A 19,033-nucleotide genomic window follows, 5' to 3' on the forward strand; every position below is an offset into this window, starting at 1 on the left:
TTCAATGCTCATTCAAGTTTCAGTGCACCATTGAAGTTGCAGCCCTACCCTGGTGTATCTCCTCTGCTTCTCCACCATGTTCCACCATGTTCCTGGTGCAGTAGCTATACTAGCAACAACAATATGAGGTATCACTTCTTTTGTCTTTCAATAGCATGATAAATGTTGCAGTAACTCCTCATAGGGTGAACACCAATCACAGTTTCTGCTTAAGAATCCAGTTGGAGTAGACACCATAGGTACTAATTTAATGACTGATATCAGCAGTCACCCCAGGGATGAATTCAGTTCTTATTTTCCACAACATTAGTTGTCTCTAGTTGAGGAGAAACATTTCAAATTATCTAAAGCACAAAGCAATGGAAGAATTTTTTTTCCATATATGCATAGCTACACATCATAGATATATTCACGTATAGTAACACACCATGGATTGATAATGCAAAGGTTCTTCTCCATTACCTTAGGCTGTTAAATATACATAGCCAGGATAGTATCGGGAAGTTTTAAATGTAACCTTTAGAAACATTTTTACTTGGTTAGTTGGATTTATATGGGATGGAAGATATGGGAATTAGGTTTTCTGTTAAAATGTTATGTGATAATTGTGGGTTAATTCTGTTCACACAAGTGTGGACCAGCAATCTTTCTTTGAGAGGTTAACCACATATATATTTACTATAGCAATCCCCAAATATGTATCGATGAAAAACATCAAGCTCTTTTTGTCTCAAATGAGTCTCAAATCCCACCATTCAAAAACCAGTAACTATTTATTTCTTGTGTATTTATTTCTTAGCACCCAGTGTTTTTTCTAAGCAGTTTCTCAAGGGGTTTTCTTATCAGTTTTCCAGAGCTGGTCATTGGTGAGGGCATGGATCACCAGAACAGGGCTGCAAATGTTGTCCACAGGTGCTCTTACTTTCTCTCACGCATCCTTGTAGCCAGAACATTTCATTGGTGAGAAATGCTCAGAGCTACAGTACTAACTTGACAAGTTGTGTTCGTTTTACTTAGTGTACAGAATCTTTCCTGCATCTTTACTCATAGCCTTGGCTGGACTCTTCTTTCCCTAGGAATAGGCTATCCGTAGTCAGGTCTGTCCTTACCTGACTGTAAAGTTTGGAGGCCACTGGCTGAAAAAGACATCTTTTCTCCTAGTTTACAGTGTCCAACTGCCCTTAGCTTCATCACACATACTATCCTTCCTCTTGTGTGGGATCCTAACCATATAGAGATGCTTTTTTCTGATCTGGGGCTGTTGGTTCTGGGTGGGTTACTTTGGTGAGCTCTTACCATGGAGAGGTCCTACGAGTTTCTTTCAGAGAGGATAAAAGTATGAAGTTATGCAGACATGGAACAAGGTTACTGTCTCAGAATAAAGAATTTATGAGAAGAAAATATTTTCACTCCTTTGCTTTGGAGCTACCTTTTTGGACTCTTAAGGCAAAGAGACAGGATTCCATTACTTATGTGGAAAACTTCTCCACTCCTCTGATAATTTTGCATTACTTTTACAATGGTTTTCCCAGTAGGTTCAAAACTCAAAAATATTTGTCTTTGTCCCTAATGGCAATGAATGAGGTTCAGAATGAATCTTCATATGAGCAAATAAAAAAATTCTGGACTATAATCCTGACTACAACTTAATTGCATAATTATGTTTTCTATACTTTATTACTAATCACGCAAATGGTTAAGTATTTCTCTGTTCCAAAATATTTCTAATTTGTCCATAAAATGTTAGATTGTTAGATTGTTTGATGTTTTATGCATCTAATCCTATCCAGGATGCACCCCCTGCTTATTCTTGGCTGATTGATGCCTTAATTTCAATAATTGCCTTCATGCAGTATCATCCAACACAGAATTTAAGATTATCATAGAGAATTTTTTTTGTGATGTTTATTACATAAGGTCTTGACAAACAAGTACAGAAAATGGAATTATCTTACTTTATTACCCTTTTTCCTCTGAAAACAGATGTATTCCTTATTTAAATTTTCTAGACTACTGAAGATTCTTCTGAACATGGAAACTGGAAACTTTTGAAGTTCTCAGGCTATGTTCTCCACTAAAAAGGAATTGGAAATTACTTTAAGTGGCTACTATTTAATCTGTAGCAGGGTTCTTTTTGAATGAGGAATTGGCTCTGTATCATGCATAAGAGAAAGTTGTTTATAAAGTTCACAAACTTGAGCAAAATCTGGCATAGCTGTAACAATAAAGACAACACATTTAAAAATGTAGAAAATTACATGCCATATATAAATCACACACATTTCAAAATAGTCTTGCTTCCGAACAATTCCAATATAATTTAATAAACATTCTCATAGACTTTGGGGACCAATTTTCCTTAGTTTATCTGTAGAGCAGCACCTTGTGAATGGAATAATAAACTATGAATAAAAAATGTGCTTGAATACTGAACAAAAAATTAGAGCTGTTATTAACACAGTTTTCATAAGTTATATTCATGCTACTTTAGTGATACATGAAACTTAGAAGCTTCCAAGATTAAGAAAATGCATTCCTCAAATTTAATGAAATATCACCACTGGGCTTTCTCTTTCTCTCTCACCCCACTGAAGAATTCCGTCTTTTTAGGAAGTTTGTCACATTTTTCAGTCATTTTTTAACACAGGACTGGTCTTTAAATTTTTTAAACTATTAAAATGATAGCAGTATTTACCACATTTTTCTCCTTTTTACTTACTTAAGATAAGTACTTCATACTCTGATACCTGTGTGTTTGTTCTGCTTAGAAAGTTTGTGAAGCACAGTTGTATCAAAGAGCTTTAAATGGTATTTTTCCATGAGAGAAATATATTTTTCCTGGGAAGTTTCTTAGTCACATTGTAAGAGAATAAATTACAAAACTGAATTAGTGCATAAATCAGAGAAAATATTTATTTACAGACATGTAAAAATTATGTTACAACATTTTAAAGAAAACTGTAATGAACCATCAATCTGCTCTACATGGGCAAACCTTGAATGTATTAATTCTAACTTGCAGTGGCACCTATTAAAAATATGACTGCTTACAAGATTGTAGCTATCTACATAGTTTAAGTACAATGATTTTTCAGAACTAAAAATGGATCTACAGAGAAAACTAATAAGAACTGCAACAATATGTAATACAAGAGTTTACAAAAGTAAAAATATTTTTTCTTGACCCAAACTTTAAAGCTTTAGTAAATATTTTCCATTCATGCAGCTGCCCAGGTTTGAAACAAAGATCTGAAATACACAGAGTGTATAGATCTGTGTAGAAAATGAATTGGTTTAATTCAGGACTATCCATAAAGGATTTTATAAGACTGTTGACTATCCAAACCAATTGAAAAGATCCTTTATGTTTCCTTTTCTTCTATATTGCAAGGGATGAGCAATGTTAAAAAAACCCACAACTGATAAAACCTATGTAAAACAAATATAGGTAGTGATGACAAACCACACCAAGCATACCGCACACATGAAAAGTAGAGAACTATCAGTCTCTGTTGAAGCTACCAGCATCCTCTGTAGTAATTTGAAGCAAACATGCCATTAAAAAACTTTGCTAGTAATCAACTGCATGTCACAACAAGCTTCTGGCTTGCAAACGAAGTAGTGCCTCGTGTCTTTTTGTGTTCAAAATATATTCAGGACTTAAGCTGTGGTGTGAAACAGTGTTGACATTATGATGGTGCAATCATTTCTGTGAATATATAATCTAAGCGTAATAATTGGCAAGAGTTTGTAAAAATCTAATAGAGTGTTTTCTGTGGTTATTAGCTCATTTGGAATGGAGGTGGTGAAGAGATGATACACCTAGCTGTTTCTCATACACAGTTTATTAATACCAACTTCAGAACTGATCTCCTTGGATGACATTCTGCATCTTTTAAGTAAGCAAGCCAACATTTTACATAATTGAAATGGGCAAAATGCCTGTTGAGCTGCTAAGGTTTGAAGTTATTTTTTTTAACTGTCAGCCAAAGATAGAGATCCCAAAATGGCAATTCTTTTTCTCTTTTTTTTTTTTTTTTAATTTTTACAATTAAAATTGATCATAACCTATACAAATAGAAAGAAAGTGGAGAAATATTTCACCCTTTGATTTGACCTAACATTTCACTTACACAGAAGTAATGTTTTTTGCTGCACTTTTCTGGGAGAGGCAGCCTTGGTGGATTCTGAAGCTGTGATTCTTTATGCTCAGGTGTAACTACTTATACTATTCTTTCCTTAATTAAGTAGCTAGGTACTACTCAGCACTTAGGTAAACCATGTAACTCCACAGACAATAGACAAGCTAAATATAAGATACACAAAAATAACTGAGAGTGCTATGTGACATAGTCTCCTAGTGAAGTAAATTCCCACTCAGTTATAGATAATTAAATTCAAATATATGCTTTTCTTCCAAATGTTTGAAGAATGTCAGTCCTTTGGTGATGCTACCCTTGCTGGAAACTGATTGGAGACCTTGAGCTCCCATGTCCTCATACCCCCACTGTTTGAAGTGAACCTATCATCTCAGAAACTGCTGTTTTTTATAGAAATTGAAAGTTTGATCTATTAAAGAGTCTCCCTGATACCTTTATTTTTCTCTTGCTTTCATCCTACAGGGAACGATTGAAAGGGCAAGGCAAGGGTTCATCTTTATTGTGCTGAATGATACCAAATACCAAATACCCATGGCCATGGATATCAGTGGATATCAGGGCTGTGTGCTGCAGAGTGGCACACAGCTGGGTCTGAGCTTCACTTAACTATGTAAGGTACTTCTTAAATTAATGTCTCTTTCTCTTGGAAGGCCATAGCTATTAAATATTTTTTTCCCATGCAATCACTTTAAAGACATGTGTCTTTCTAGAGGAGTGTATCTCACATAAGGATGTAGATAAATAAATATCTACATTCACGTCATCTGCAATGCTAAGGAGGTCTAGCTTTGGGATGGTGAACAAGTTGGTACCTTCATTAGAGAAGATGACCTTGTGCCCATATCATATATGCTTTCATACCCTTAATATCTCAGTAACACAAGAGAAATAATACATCCATTCTGTTTGAAAGGAAACATGATTTATTAAGAAATTCTATACTGAGATTCCCCCTACAACATCTGTAATAATTAATTATTCCAACTGCAGGCTTTTAGGAGGGCTTTAGGGGTTCAGGAATGGAAAGACTACTGCCAGAAAATAAACCGAAAAGTAATCAGTAGGATAACTCAGGTTGTCAGATATTGGCAGTCTATAAGTAATTTATCTGGTTAGACAGCAGACTGACTGTCATGTAACCTTTCCATATGTTAACAACAAACTGCCTTTAAAGACTTGCAGGAACAGCTATAACAACTGTCTAGTGAATGGCATCGCAGAGGGTGCTTATCTGAAGAAAGGGATTTACAGGAGGATCCAATTTAGAGCTATCAAGGATTGCTCTCTCATTTTGACATTTTTATTTTTTAGCAGCTATCCCTATTAGTAAACATAATTACTTTCAATGATTAATATAATAAATTAAATAGTGGCAAATACCATACAATGTATTTAATTGTGATCTTGTTTGAATTAAGCTGTAAACAAAGAAGTGCAATATCACCTGACTCTAAATATGGTAAAACAGTAAAACATGCTAATCATAAAAATAGCTTTTAGAAATATACATTTGTATACAGTGTTTACCACACCTGTTAAATATGTCCTTCATATTATTATGATACAGTACATTGGCCTTTAAGACATCAAAATTAAAAAAATAATACCAATAATTAGCCAGAGAAAAACACATTTACAATCTAAACCATAAAAATCTGACAATTGTACAGCTTAGAACATATAAGAAATGGAATTTCTAATATTTGAACAATAACGTCCATTTTAATAAGTAAACTGAGTTTTCATACAAATTGAATCAAAGGTGTTGCTAGCCAGTAAGAAACCGCAGTTCACAATTTTCTGTGGGGGAATCAGAGTTTTTCTTCTCAGTCTTCAGGGGGTTCCCACATGACATCTCATCACTTGATCTGTAGAAACTGAGAAATGAAATGTTCACTTTAGTATGAAGGTACAGAATTTCCTCCAGCAGAACCTCAAAAGGAAGCCAAGACAACTGGAGAAAAGAGGGAAGAGGACTCTGACTTGACTTTTTCATGAATCAATCAAATATTGATATCTATCAGACTTTTCCACCTTAAACCTTTGAGTGCTAAAAGAAAAGTCATGTACCTGCAGCAGTGGACAATCAGGGCTGTGCAACACTCCTAAGTTAAGACTGCATGGCCTGAAATAACCAGGGTGAATCAAGCAAGAACCATTGAGGCTGAAGTATATTTCCCCTCAGTAATGCTATGTGAAGAACTGATGAATAATTTCTATTTTAGCAGCAGAAAATAGAAGAATGTATTTTAGCTGCTTTGCAATTAAATGCTTTATTTGCATAATAGCATTCAATCTAAATAAACTGCATGTAGGATTCTTTGCTTCAGTCCCATTGCACTATTTATATACCTTATTCCAGACCATTTACATTGACTGTGTGCTTTCAACAATGCTTATAGTCACCAGATTAATGGTTCTTTCCTCAGTGGCTTCCCTTTTGACATTGTCTATTTTATTATTGTTCCTGTGTACATGCCAGAAGCTTTAATTGCATATCCTTTGATTTCTTTTGTTGTTTTAGTAGCCACAGCATGAAATAGCAAAAATCCAGTGTCAGCCAACACTTTTGGGGGGTATTCTTCCACTGGGTTGTATCTAAAAATCCAAGAGTCCTGCTATGCAACACATTAATGCTATCAGCTTCAACTGCGTATTCATTGATGCTGCAGGGGAGCATAAAACTTACCAGCTTCACCTACCCACAGAAAAACTGACAACACTTTCCCAATCACATCTGTTTGGAAAACTGACAGTAGAAAATGTTAACAGAATTAGATGGTTTCTTTTTTTAAATGAAATTTTCAACCTAAGGGTTGTTTTTTTTTTTTTTACTTTTGACAGGAAAAATATCTTTCAGCCAATTTCTTCACTTTTTTTTCCTTTTTTGATTGTATCATTTTCTATAACTGAAACTGAAAGCAAGTGAGAAAACCTGGTGCACTTCTGATCAAAACCTGAAAAATTTTCAGATGTTCTTTACAGCCAAGTTCCCCCTCCTTCAGTGAATTTTAAGTGTGTCTTTTTCCTCCCCAGACTGAAAAAAAAAAAAAAAAAAAGGACAATCTCTGTTAAAATTTCCATTTATTGAAAACCTGTTTTCCAATGAAAAAGGTTTTATCAGAAACATCAGAGTCCCTGCAGGACTGGCCTCCTACCCTTTAAAGCAGTCAGCTATCAGATTTCCCCCTCATTGCAAAGGGAGCACCATATTTCTGGTTGTACTCTTCACAGGTATCCAGGATTAGGGAGAAAAGCGCATGTGAGAGATCCTAGAACTTACTTCTTACAGTTAAAATATCCTGAAACTATTATTCTCTGCTTGCATAGAGAAAAATCTTCATCTCCCCTATTTTTAGCTCCTGATCCCTGGACAGATTTAGCTGTATGAAAAAGATTTTTAAATCCTCCCCTTAAGTCTGAGAAAGGCCTAATGATTGTTAAATAGTTATTCATTTTACAAGAAGTAAAAATATCCCACTGTACATCCTATTAGCTTTGGAAAGAGTTCCTCTTTTCTAGCCTTTTTTTCACCTATGCTTTGCTGTTCCATTATGCCATTATAAAAAGCAATAATTATGCAAGTAAGAATAGAGACAGATTTTCAAGTTATTTATTGAAGCTTTTCCCCTGCCATAAACCTTTCAAGCATTTACCTGTCACCAACACTAAAATGCTTCATTATGTTACTATTAAGAACCGTTACTGCTAACCATCTGGATCCAAGTCTTCAATGCTGCTTTGCTGTTGTTTAGAAACAATGATAAAAATTTACCAACCCTACCAGTCCAAAATCTTGTGTTCTTCCTCCAGTACATGGTCTTGTTATTTGCCTCTTAAGGCAAATAATCTTAAAGGCTGAGAAGAAACTTTTAAATCTGAAATAGTCAAGCTTTTATTTTCCATAGAATGACAGTAACCCAGGGCTATGATTAATCTAGTGTAATGCAATACTAATTTTATTCTATTTCTTTCCTCTGAATAGTATGCAATTTATCAGCTGGCTTTATGGTAGTGCTGATGATATTAAAAAACCTCATGATGACTAATGTTTTTTTTAATCTTTTCATTTCCCTCCTGTTATATATATAAAAAACATCCTGACACAACAAGGATGAACTGAATTACATTTAAGCCAGCAATGTGGCTTTCATTTGATGTAGTTCTATCAGAAAACCACTTCAGAAAGTGTGATTTGAACATAATGCATTTTAAGAACTGAATATTCCAACTGAGCATATAGTCTTGGCAGTCGTAGACAATATCAAAGAAACAGTATATACTGTCCTAATTGCCATCATAATCTCAGAAAAAAGCTGGAGATAGGTTATGGACTATTTATTGGTTCATTTTCCACCTGAAATTATTTCTGCTGTTTTTTTCCCTATCTTGTTGGCTTTTTGAGCATGAGCTATTGGAAAGAGTCTTCTTAGGCATAACACTGTATTTCAGTCTTCCAGAAATGCTATTGCTACTGTTATTATAGTTCCAGTATGATCCTTCTAGCATTTTTACCAGACTCAAATTATACTAGATTCAATTAATTTTAACTTTACACTATTACAATGTATATAACTTTGGAAAGCCAACATTAAATATTAAACAACTCACTAAATGAAAGTGCAGCTCTGCTTAATGGGCCCCAAACTATAATCACTAAAAATGATGGAGTAAATCAGATAAAATTCAGTAAAAATCTACAGAGCTTTCCATCTTGTCTTTTAGAGGTTTAATGGTTTTATCACTTACGTCCTTTCAAAGCCTAAATAATTCCAGTCTTTACATCTATAGATCTTTAAGAATGTCCTGTATGTAAAGGGGGGACAGTCTGGCCATCAGATCACCTGCCAGATGACCATTTCCTCTAAGCTCTATGCTTTGTAGTCACTAAGCATGATGCAGTAGGAATAGTTTGCACTCTGTATTTTTCCTAAAAGCCTTTTCTGAGAAGGCAAGCTCAATATATGGTAGAGACCTGCAGACACCATTCTTTTAGAATGAGGTGGGCCACATGCCCTCTCGCCAGCCTCCCGAGGCAGCTGGAAGCTTTAACGGTGACCACCACTTCTGTGACAGGGGGGACGCTACTGGCTTTTCTAAACTAGTTCAGGTGGATTTTATTTGTCTGTGGGAGACATGAGTTTTGATCTCTGCTAGCTGGGTCCAAGCAGAGCTCAGCCTCTTCCCTGCTCTGGTATGTTTCTTCTTCCTTACAGTTCTGAAAAAGGGTAAACAAGGGATAGATCCTTGTTCCCCATAAATACCTAGTTTCCTTCTCACAGAGTTTATGGGAAAAGTGTGCTAGACTTTCTTTACCATGCTCATCTTCCAGACCTAGATATGCAGGAATAAATCTTACTATTTGAGAGTGTAAATTCAGCATATGTCCTTAGAAGGGAGTATTAGGAATGCACCATGACTAAATGACACAAAAGATATACATGATTAACATCTTTCCTTGTAGTTTAGAGAAATACCCCACAGAATAGAATTACCCCACATTATAGAATTTACTGTATGATTTACCCCACAATAATTATATGCAATAAGAGCATCCAACAAGTATATGCAAGATGTTCATCTGACAAAATGTATCTGTTTTTAAGCAATCAACTGTGCTGAATGACTTTAATGATAACATTAATCTTAGAAATTCCCCCAAAATACAGCTAAAGAGTGGATGGATAGATGACGGTGCATATATACAAACGAGCTTGAAACTCAAAGCCTCAAATATCCTTCCTCTTGCTCTCCTGTCTCTTTTTCCTTGCTAGACAAACCCATTCTCAGGACTGGAGTCCTGCATTTAGCAGCTGTAAGGGAGGCACCTGAAGCTAATTCTGACCACTGCTTGGTTTCAGGTAAAATTGCATTTCTACTTCTGTCAGGCTCCTATTGAGTAGGAGGCTTGATGCCTGATGCCTGACACCTTCCCAGGGTGCTGCTGCTGTCTGACTAGGCTTTGGCAGTGGGTTATGTGACTGCCATACATCTCTTTCTACAAAACAACTGCAAGCCCCATTGAAATGCAGCTGCTGCACTGTCCTTTCACTCACAACCCTGACTCTCATATTTTCACTACCTCAAACTGCAATTGTAGCGTGATTGCTTTGATTGCATCTGATGCTCACTCCTATACTGTTATCTGCACAACTGAGAATACTGAACCCAGGTCCATGAATGTCACTATTATGTCCTTTAGGATGGCATACTCTGTTTCATTTCTAATAATAATTTTTTCTGATTATGGAATGTACTTTCTGGACAGCCAAGAAGGTAGAAAACGGAATCTGTTTGCAGAAGAGACTTTTTTAAAAAAATACACCAAATCTTGGTTAGCCATTATTGATCCAGATATTTCCCTAAAATGAGAAAAATTAGGATGCATTACAGAAAGAGTAGTACAAATTGCCATTCTGTTTATTTTCTGTGTCTAACTCAAGACAATATCCTTCCTTTCTCTTAAACAGGCAGCTCACACTGAGTGCAAAACCCAGTAATTTATGTGTGCAAGGTACCATGGGGCATGCGCTTCTATTGTCTTTTACACAGTGTTCATCATCATGAATGGAAAACCACAAGCGACAAAGCGGGCTTACCATGGAACCTTGAATTTGTATTAGCTATCACATTAACTTCACAGCAGTGTTCATCTGAGATACACCTTGTGCTTTGTCCCTTGATTTAAAGCATGAAAACTCTGATTAAGTAACATGGTTATATAGGTGATTTAGTATAATGCCCCCATGTGATATATAAATGCTCAGTTCAGTAGCTGTTAGCAGGGGAATGTGAGTGTGTATTATGGGTTTGCTGCTGTCATTTGTAACACTTGTAAAACATGACAGACAACATGGCACTAAAGAAACTTTTTATAATGAGCTAGTGATAGAATATTCACTGAATATAACAAATAGGAAGAGTTGTACAGTTTGGTAAATATTAATAAAGAATAATTAAAGGAAACAGTTGCACCTTCTTTAAACCTTTCTTTAAATGATAAAACCTGATCATTATCTTTTGTACTCTGTCAATCATACTTTAATTGCTGAAAACACTACAGGATCGTTTTTCTGTTCAGTGAACAGTTTAATTGCTTTGAAGTGTTAGTACTTATGTGAGTACATGTGAGAATGGCTGTTTTACTCATCAGTAAAAACAAACTTGTATCCCCTTTGTATTAAAATGTTCTATTTCACTTGGAAAATCAGCAGGAAGAATGAGATAGCCCTATCAAATACTGATTTTTTCCCTAGACAGGCATATCTTTTCTTTCTCAGAGTCCTGTGTAGGCAGATCTGAGATGAATACTGTTGGGTGTAGTGGTGGAGACAGGGTCTAATATTCGGAGAGTGCCAGTGAGGACATGCTGCAGTTGAGATGATGGTTAGGTGTGATGCTGAAGGAATGATTTTGGGATTAGAGTCACCATGGTCATTTAAGAGTTTTGCTGACTGGGGCTATGAGGGCAGCAAGGAGGAGGGAAAAGGTGGATCTGTCCACCTCACTTTGCTCTGTGGGTTTTCCCTCTAGTCAACTGCTTTTTGCAGCAAACTCTTCCTCTACAAGGTCCTTTATAGCAGTAGGAGAAGACTCAGGGACTAGTAGTGTAGTTTCTGGTGACAATGGGAGGGATCTGAAGCTGGAGGCATTGGACCTTCTGCAGAGTGTGGGGTGGGCTGCAGGATCTCCAAGCACAAGAATGTAGAAGAGGTGGCAAAGTGGGAAGGTGGAGCTTTTGTAGAACTCATTGCTGTGAAGCCTTTACCCAGAATGCACTCACAAGGCTACCCCACAGTGAAGCCGTGCTCCCACCACCAACACTCTATTTCATGTTCTCTTTTGGCTGATAAAGCCAAACCAAATGCAGTAAGGCCTCACTGATGCTGTCCACAGAGTTCCCTCAGATTGTACCAGTGTGCCTTGAGAGCAACTCAACACCTTCTTGGGATCCAGTGCCAAATACAGCAAAGAGGAAAATGTCCCACTTTCCTTTAACCCTGAATATGAATGGATATTCATAGCGAATTCCCAGAGGTATGACTCATTGGAGACGACTAGGTGTTTTCTGCTTCTTGGGATTGGGCTTGTTCCATGAGAAACAAGTCTAATTGAGTCCTAGAAGGATCCATGGTAAGGGTCATTCTTTATTATTCTAAATGCTATGGTGGAGATGATTTTAGGATGCAAGGTGCTGTCAAGAAGTTTTAGAATAAAATTCCTACTGAATTATCCTCTGCTTGATGTGGGGAGTAGGAATTTCCCAGTGTGAGGCGGTGGCCCCATTAGTATTAATATGAAAGCAATTTGAAATTAGTATTAATATGAAAGCAAATTGTCCTATCAATGCCATGGGTGTGGGTTTGAACACACAGTTTAGGAACTTGTATCCTGAGGTCACTCACTATGTCCACACTTTAAGTAGTATATTTTTAAAATATATGAAAGTAGGAGCTTACTAGGAGAACTACCTTAAACTAATTACACAGAAAACACATGCTAAACTTTCTCAGTATTGCCAAATTAGAGTTTAGATTGGTATCAAAAAACAAATTGCACCCATGCAGGAAAAAGAAATTATATGCAATGATGGTAATGAGATCAGAAATGTCCTATCTAATCAACGGCAGATTTTTCAGTTACTTGAAGGCAGAAGTTTTACTCAACATAAAGACCAGGTGGAGCGAGGTAAAAAGCAAATTAATAGAAAAAGAAAGAGGAGGAGAGCTTGCTGGAGGAAGCAGTTGGAAGCATTTAATGTGAGATGGCAGAGATATTGGGAAAGCTCAGGGTAAACCATAGGAAGGAGGAGAGGGATGAGAGTAACAATGATGCACAACAGATACTTAAATGGTGACAAGACTGTACTGAATTAAGACAGTCAATTAAACATAGAGGATATAGAGTTACCTGTGAAAGACTTGCTTTGGGAATGTGATCCAGATGGAAATGACAATAAAAGCTGGTCCTATTTTAAACAGGTTTGCTTGGTATTTTCCTGCATAATACTTATTTGAATGCGAAGTGCATAGTAGTACATAACATTTTTGTTTTATGAGTATTTCAAGAGACATTCCTTTAAAAATAAAAATTATGAAACATGATGGTGGACTTGGAGTTACATTGTGGTCTGCAAATGATGCAGAATCATCTAATAGCTGAGAAGGGATTAGTATAACCCTGCAAAGAGGAAGCAGAGAAGAATTTAGCCCTTTGATTCTCTGTTTATTGGGACTGGAATACAACTTACTCTTTTTGAAGGACATTATAAAACTGCAGTGTACTTTTAGAAATCAATAGCAACAACAATTTGGAAACCCCAGATACACGTATCAGCATAACAGGCTGGCTAAGATGGCATGTGATTAACTTCCAAATCTTCATTTTGGCAGACTGAGCTTGTTTTATTCTTCACTGATTGCTCTTTTGTTGAAATGGCAATTACAGTTCTATCACCTTCTAAATAACTTCCCTTTCCAAGGTCCGTAAATGCCTATGTACAGATAAATTCAATCTGCCTTTCATGTTTTGGCATTAATCATGCAGAAAATCTTCTTAGTAACACATTTATATTTTCTCAAAAAATTCAGACCTTTTGGAATAGTTGGGTCACTAACTGCAGTGGCTCTGCAATTTGTATTGAAAAAATAAAAAAAGATTTAAAATTTGTGTCTTTTTAGATGCAAAAATAACAACCTTTTGGCTTTTCAATGTTTACCCCTCTTTACTTGCCTGAAGGCTTTTGACAGAAAAATGTTTCCTCTGAGGGTTTTTCATTCAACATTGTTGAGGCTCAAGCATACTGATAAAGCCTGTGAAATGAGCAGGTCCTGCCTGACTAACCTGATCTCCTTCTGTGACAAGGTGACCTGTATAGTGGATGAGGGAAAGGCTGTGGATGATGTCTGCCTAGACTTTAGTAAAGCCTTTGGCACCATTTCCTACAGCATTCTCCTGGAGAAACTGGCTGATCATGGCTTGGATGGGTGTATGCTTTTGTCCTGGTTTAACCAGGATAGGGTTAAGTTTCCCCAGCAGTGGGGGGGAGCTCTAGCCGGGTTATTCAGATACCATGTGGACGTCACATCCTGGCAGGTCACATTTTTCCTGGCGTGGAGCGCGGTGCACTCGTGGTTTTGTACATCGTGCTTCAAACTGCTGTATTTGGTGGCTATTTTGCTCTGTTAATTGCTATCACTATTACTGTTATTGTTATTGTTGGTTGTGTTGCTATTGCACTGTTGTATTAAACCTTTCCTTATTTCAGTCTTGGGGCTTTGTATTTCACTCCCTTTGTGGGGGAGGGGCAGCGGCCGCGTGGTCTCAGACCCTGGCAGGGGCTAAACCACCACAGCTTTGCTGAGTAAAAGACCATCTGGATGGCTGGGCCCAAAGAGTGTGGGTGAATGGAGTTAAATCCAGTTGGCATCTGTCACAAATGGTGTTCCCCAGGGCACAGTATTGGGGCCATTTCTGTTTAATATCTTTATCAATGATCTGGACAAGGGTATCGAGGGTGCCTCAGTAGGTTTGCAGACTATGCCAAGTTGGGTGGGAGGGTTGATCTGCTTGAGGCTAAGAAGGTACTACAGAGGAATCTGGACATGCTGGATTGATGACCAGAGGCCAATTGTATGAGACTTAACATGGCTAATTGCTGGCTCCCACACTTGGGTCACAACAACCCCACGAAATGCTACAGGCTTGGGGAAGAGTGGCTGGAAAGCTGCCTGGAGGAAAAGGACCTGGGGGTGTTGGTCAACAGCTGGATAAATATGATCTGGCATTGTGCCCAGGTGTCCAGGTGTCCAACAGCATCCTGGCTTGTATCAGAGATAGTAGAACTAGGGAAGTGATTGTTCCCCTGTACTCAGCACTGCTGAGGCTGCACCTCGAATACTGTGTTCAGTTTTGGGGCCCTCACTGCAAGAAAGACATTGAGGTGCTGGAGTGCATCCAAAGGTCAACAAAGCTGGTGGAGGGTCTAGAGCACAAGTCTTATAAGGAGTGGCTAAGGGAACTGGTGTTGTTTATCCTGGAGAAAGGAGGCCAAGGGGGAACCATATCACACTTTACAACTACCTAAAAGGAGGTTGTAGCGAGGTGGGTGTTGGTCTCTTCTCCCAGTCAGCAAGTGATAGGACAAGAGGAAATGGCCTCAAGTTGTGCTGGGGAATGTTTAGATTGTATATTAGGAAAAATTTCTTCACTGAAAATGTTGTCAAACATTGGAACAGACTGCCCAGGAAAGTGGTTGTCACCATCCCTGGAGGTATTTAAAGGATGTGTAGATATGTCGCTTCGGGACATGGTTTAGTGGTAAACTTGGTAGTGCTAGGTTAATGGTTGGACTCAATGATCTTAAAGATCTTTTCCAACGTAAATGATTATGATTCTATGAGTGTTTTGTAAAACTAAAGCTATTTACTTTCAAAGAGTTACACACCAGGAAAAGTGTAATGCATGGCAATTGCTCAATTTCAGTTGAATCTAAATATTTGAGGATTAAGCTGATTGGCTCAAATCCATAGCCAAAGACAGACCCAATGGCCAGCCTGAGTTGTTGCGGAGGATTTCAGTGTCCCAGTGAGAGCCTAGAAAACACCGATGTCCCCTTCCTGTTCTCTCACCACTTTCCTACTGTACCTCATACTTCTGCTTTGGTATCTATGGTGGGTTACTATTCTGATGTCTGTTCTCTCTGTGCAGGACTGGAGAATAATGAGTGAACCAAACCTAACCCAACCCAACCCAGCACCTTTCACAAGTCATCCAAAGTCTATTGGAGTCAACCAAAATACAGGGAGGTAAAAGAGAAGCGATTCCACCAGAATCAGTGAAAATTACATTGGCAAAAATATTAATGTGTGGAAACTGGAATCAATCTTTAAAGTGTTGATTTATTTCAATTAAATCTGATGTTTCTTTACCAGCCGTAAGTTACAGCAAAAAGCTTGTGATCTTTTTTATAAGCCACCATTGCCCTCCTCTGAAAAGGGATCTAGGTTTGCTTCTGTGTGGTGTTTAGTTGTCCTCGTTTCTGTACTGTACTCAGAGGTTGACTCTATGCTCATAAATTTTAGGCTAGCAAAATCTGTGGAGGTAATTCTGATTTACTTAAATAGAATAAATATAACCAGGCCACTAGTACTGAATATTAAAATCAATTACGTTATATCAGAGAGGAATTAATCTCATTTAGGCAAGTATTTTGTTTACATGTCAGAGAATTTTTGCCCTGATCTGACAACATTATTTGCCTCTGAATCAATTCACGGGTTGGTTGGTTGTTTTTTTGTTCTTTTTGTTTGTTTGGTTGGTTTGGTTTGGTTTTTTCTTTTTTTTTATTTTTATTTTTTATTGGAGGCACAACAGTTTTTTGACAGTTGAAGCTGAGCCATTAAAATTAAATATTTTGATATCTCAAAAACATCAAGCACAATGACTATCTTATTCTTGCCTAAAAAGCTTCAGATAAACATCCTACCTAGAAAAAAAAAAAAAAAAGCCCATCCCAAAATGATATCAGCACAAAAATGAATAATGAATACTAAATAATGACAAATTTGCTGACAGTGGGTCAACAAACATCAGAGTCCCCGTTCCCTCCCAAACAGAGAAAGCACAGAAGCTACCCTTTCAAATCACAGGTCCACAGGAAGGCAGTGTATGAGCTTGATGCAAAACACTTAGACAATTTTTGAAAAACATTAAAACGCATTAAGAGATACTTAAAAATTCTTTCATTTGTCACATATAGTGCAAAGATATCTCCTGTGCTAGTGTTTCCAAATAGACATATTGCCAAACTTTCACGAGTCTGTAAATCCCACATGTAAACCAGTACTCTGTATTGACAGGCACTTGCTAAATAAGTGTAATTAGGACTAGTCTCATGCATCATTGGGCTATGACCAGCCATTGTTTCAGGTTGTCTAGGGTAGTTGAAATGCCATAATTTTGTGACCAGCTCTTACAGTGGTTCTCAGGGAATAAAGCAAACTAACAAAACCCTCCGCATTTAATATTTATACTGATCTATTTTTTCTGAGAGGACGTACCCCATTTAAACTGCCGAACATAGGTGTTTTTTCTGTGCTCAGTGGGATTGACTGGGAGTAGGAGAAGAGGATGCACTTTTCCTGCTCTTGCTGTGTGTGCCTGGGCATTTTGCTGGAAATTGCTGGCAGGTTTTATTAATGTGCACCCAGTTGGGTCTTAAAGGGACCTGTCCAGACTTGCCTTGCATACAGATAGACTGCAAAAAGAGAGGCCATGCTAATAGTTCTTAGCAGAAAGTGTAGGAAGTTAAATGATGACTGAAACTTCAAGCAGGTCAAGACTGATGGCAGAGTGCAAGGAAAAAGTGAAAAAGATTCATTGGAGAGTATATTCAATGATGTTCAATGGTCAAAAATAAAATGTGCAATTTTCTTGACTGGAAAATATATCATTTTTATAAGTTTAAACCATATATTTGGGGAATGCTCCTTTCCCACATGTGGGCTGTAGGGTCAAAGGCACCTGTTGGTCTGATCTCAGGAAGAGGGTCTGAGTCTACATGCACATTTGATCTGCTGAGGCACATTGCCCACCATATTGGCTGAGTGGCAAAGCTGAGAATGGGATCCAGATTTCCTGATTCCCCATCCTTTGTTTAAAAAAGAGATTAACAGAAGAAAAAAACATTCTTTTCAAGCACTTTTGCATCGACTCTGTAAGATTATTAATTATATTATTTACATTATAAATGTTTTAAAAGTTTTATGCTTTGAGGTTTTGGTTTGTTTTAAACTGAAGACTAATAATATAGAGAAGATTCAGAGGAATAGATGTGAAAGGTAAGGAAATTATTTTGCTCATTCATTTTACAAATATGCAATTACAGGCAGGGAAGTCTAGTAGAAAGAGAGACACAAAGTGCGTGATAACAGTGCTTGCATTTTCTGCAGATTCCTGTGTGATATGTAGGGGTTAGGATGTAAATAATAATTAGAAAAATATTATGTAGTCAGTCAGGAGTAACCTGGTTAAAACCCTGAACACACTTAGGAAGTCTTCCTCTGAGAAATCAACTGTCAGGAAAAAAGGGGAGGAGGAGCTGGTAGCAAGGCCTTTCCAATGGCTCATGCAACAGCATGTGAACAATACGCCTACTGTGCTATTGCATATATTAAATATAACAAAAGGGCATGTCAGGAAGTTTCTTACAATTTTTGATTTCATGACATGCTTTTATTACTTCCTCCATTTTTTCAGTCACAGGTTATTAGATTTACTGCAGCTTTGGAAGGTACAACACATTAGTATCTGTCGGGTATGCTGCCCCTAGTGACTTTCTTAGCTTGCTCAAGTACAAACATCTTGCACTGGTATTTATCAAGTGAACACAATCTTTTACCTATTCATTTGTCTTAGGAGTGAAGAGCTTCATGTTTCCCCTGATACTGAAATCAAGATTTCAATGAATCCCAAAATGTTCAGTGCACCGAAAAGACTAAATTTTGCTTGGTCTCAACGATATTTAAAGTAATCTAAATAAGATTTCTGGCACAACATTACTTCAGCCATTACCATTAATTAGTTTTGTCCTTTTTTTTTTATAAGCAATACTTTGTATAAGTGCACTCAGCAAGCTGCAAATTGTCACAGTAGCTATTGATCTTTTTGACATGCCTAATCAGCCTAATTCTGCTCATAATTGAAGAATCATTCTGGTCTGCCCTGATGCTATTGACAGAAAAAAAGAAGTATTTAAAAGGGCAATGAAAAATCCAGTTTGATTACAATAATAAATTAAGTTCTATCAATCCTATCACACAGTCACATATTTGATCAATCTTGCTATTTGATATATGCACAATTGGGCTTAA

At 37.2% G+C, this 19,033-nt stretch overlaps 1 protein-coding gene across 10 annotated transcripts in view; it reads right to left on the minus strand.

Moving 5' to 3' along the window:
• Nucleotides 1-2,887: 2,887 nt before the first annotated feature.
• RALYL (RALY RNA binding protein like) overlaps nucleotides 2,888-19,033 on the minus strand; it is a 408,271-nt gene continuing 392,125 nt past the window's right edge. For all 10 annotated transcript variants that reach the window (XM_074816694.1, XM_074816674.1, XM_074816683.1 and 7 more), the window contains one exon: nucleotides 2,888-6,037. In XM_074816694.1, the coding sequence (XP_074672795.1) occupies nucleotides 6,020-6,037 (18 nt within the window). In that variant the 3' untranslated portion in view covers nucleotides 2,888-6,019. The remainder of the gene's footprint in view (nucleotides 6,038-19,033) is intronic.

This window comes from Strix aluco, chromosome 1, assembly GCF_031877795.1.
Source record: "Strix aluco isolate bStrAlu1 chromosome 1, bStrAlu1.hap1, whole genome shotgun sequence".
In the NCBI taxonomy this organism is placed as follows: domain Eukaryota; kingdom Metazoa; phylum Chordata; class Aves; order Strigiformes; family Strigidae; genus Strix; species Strix aluco.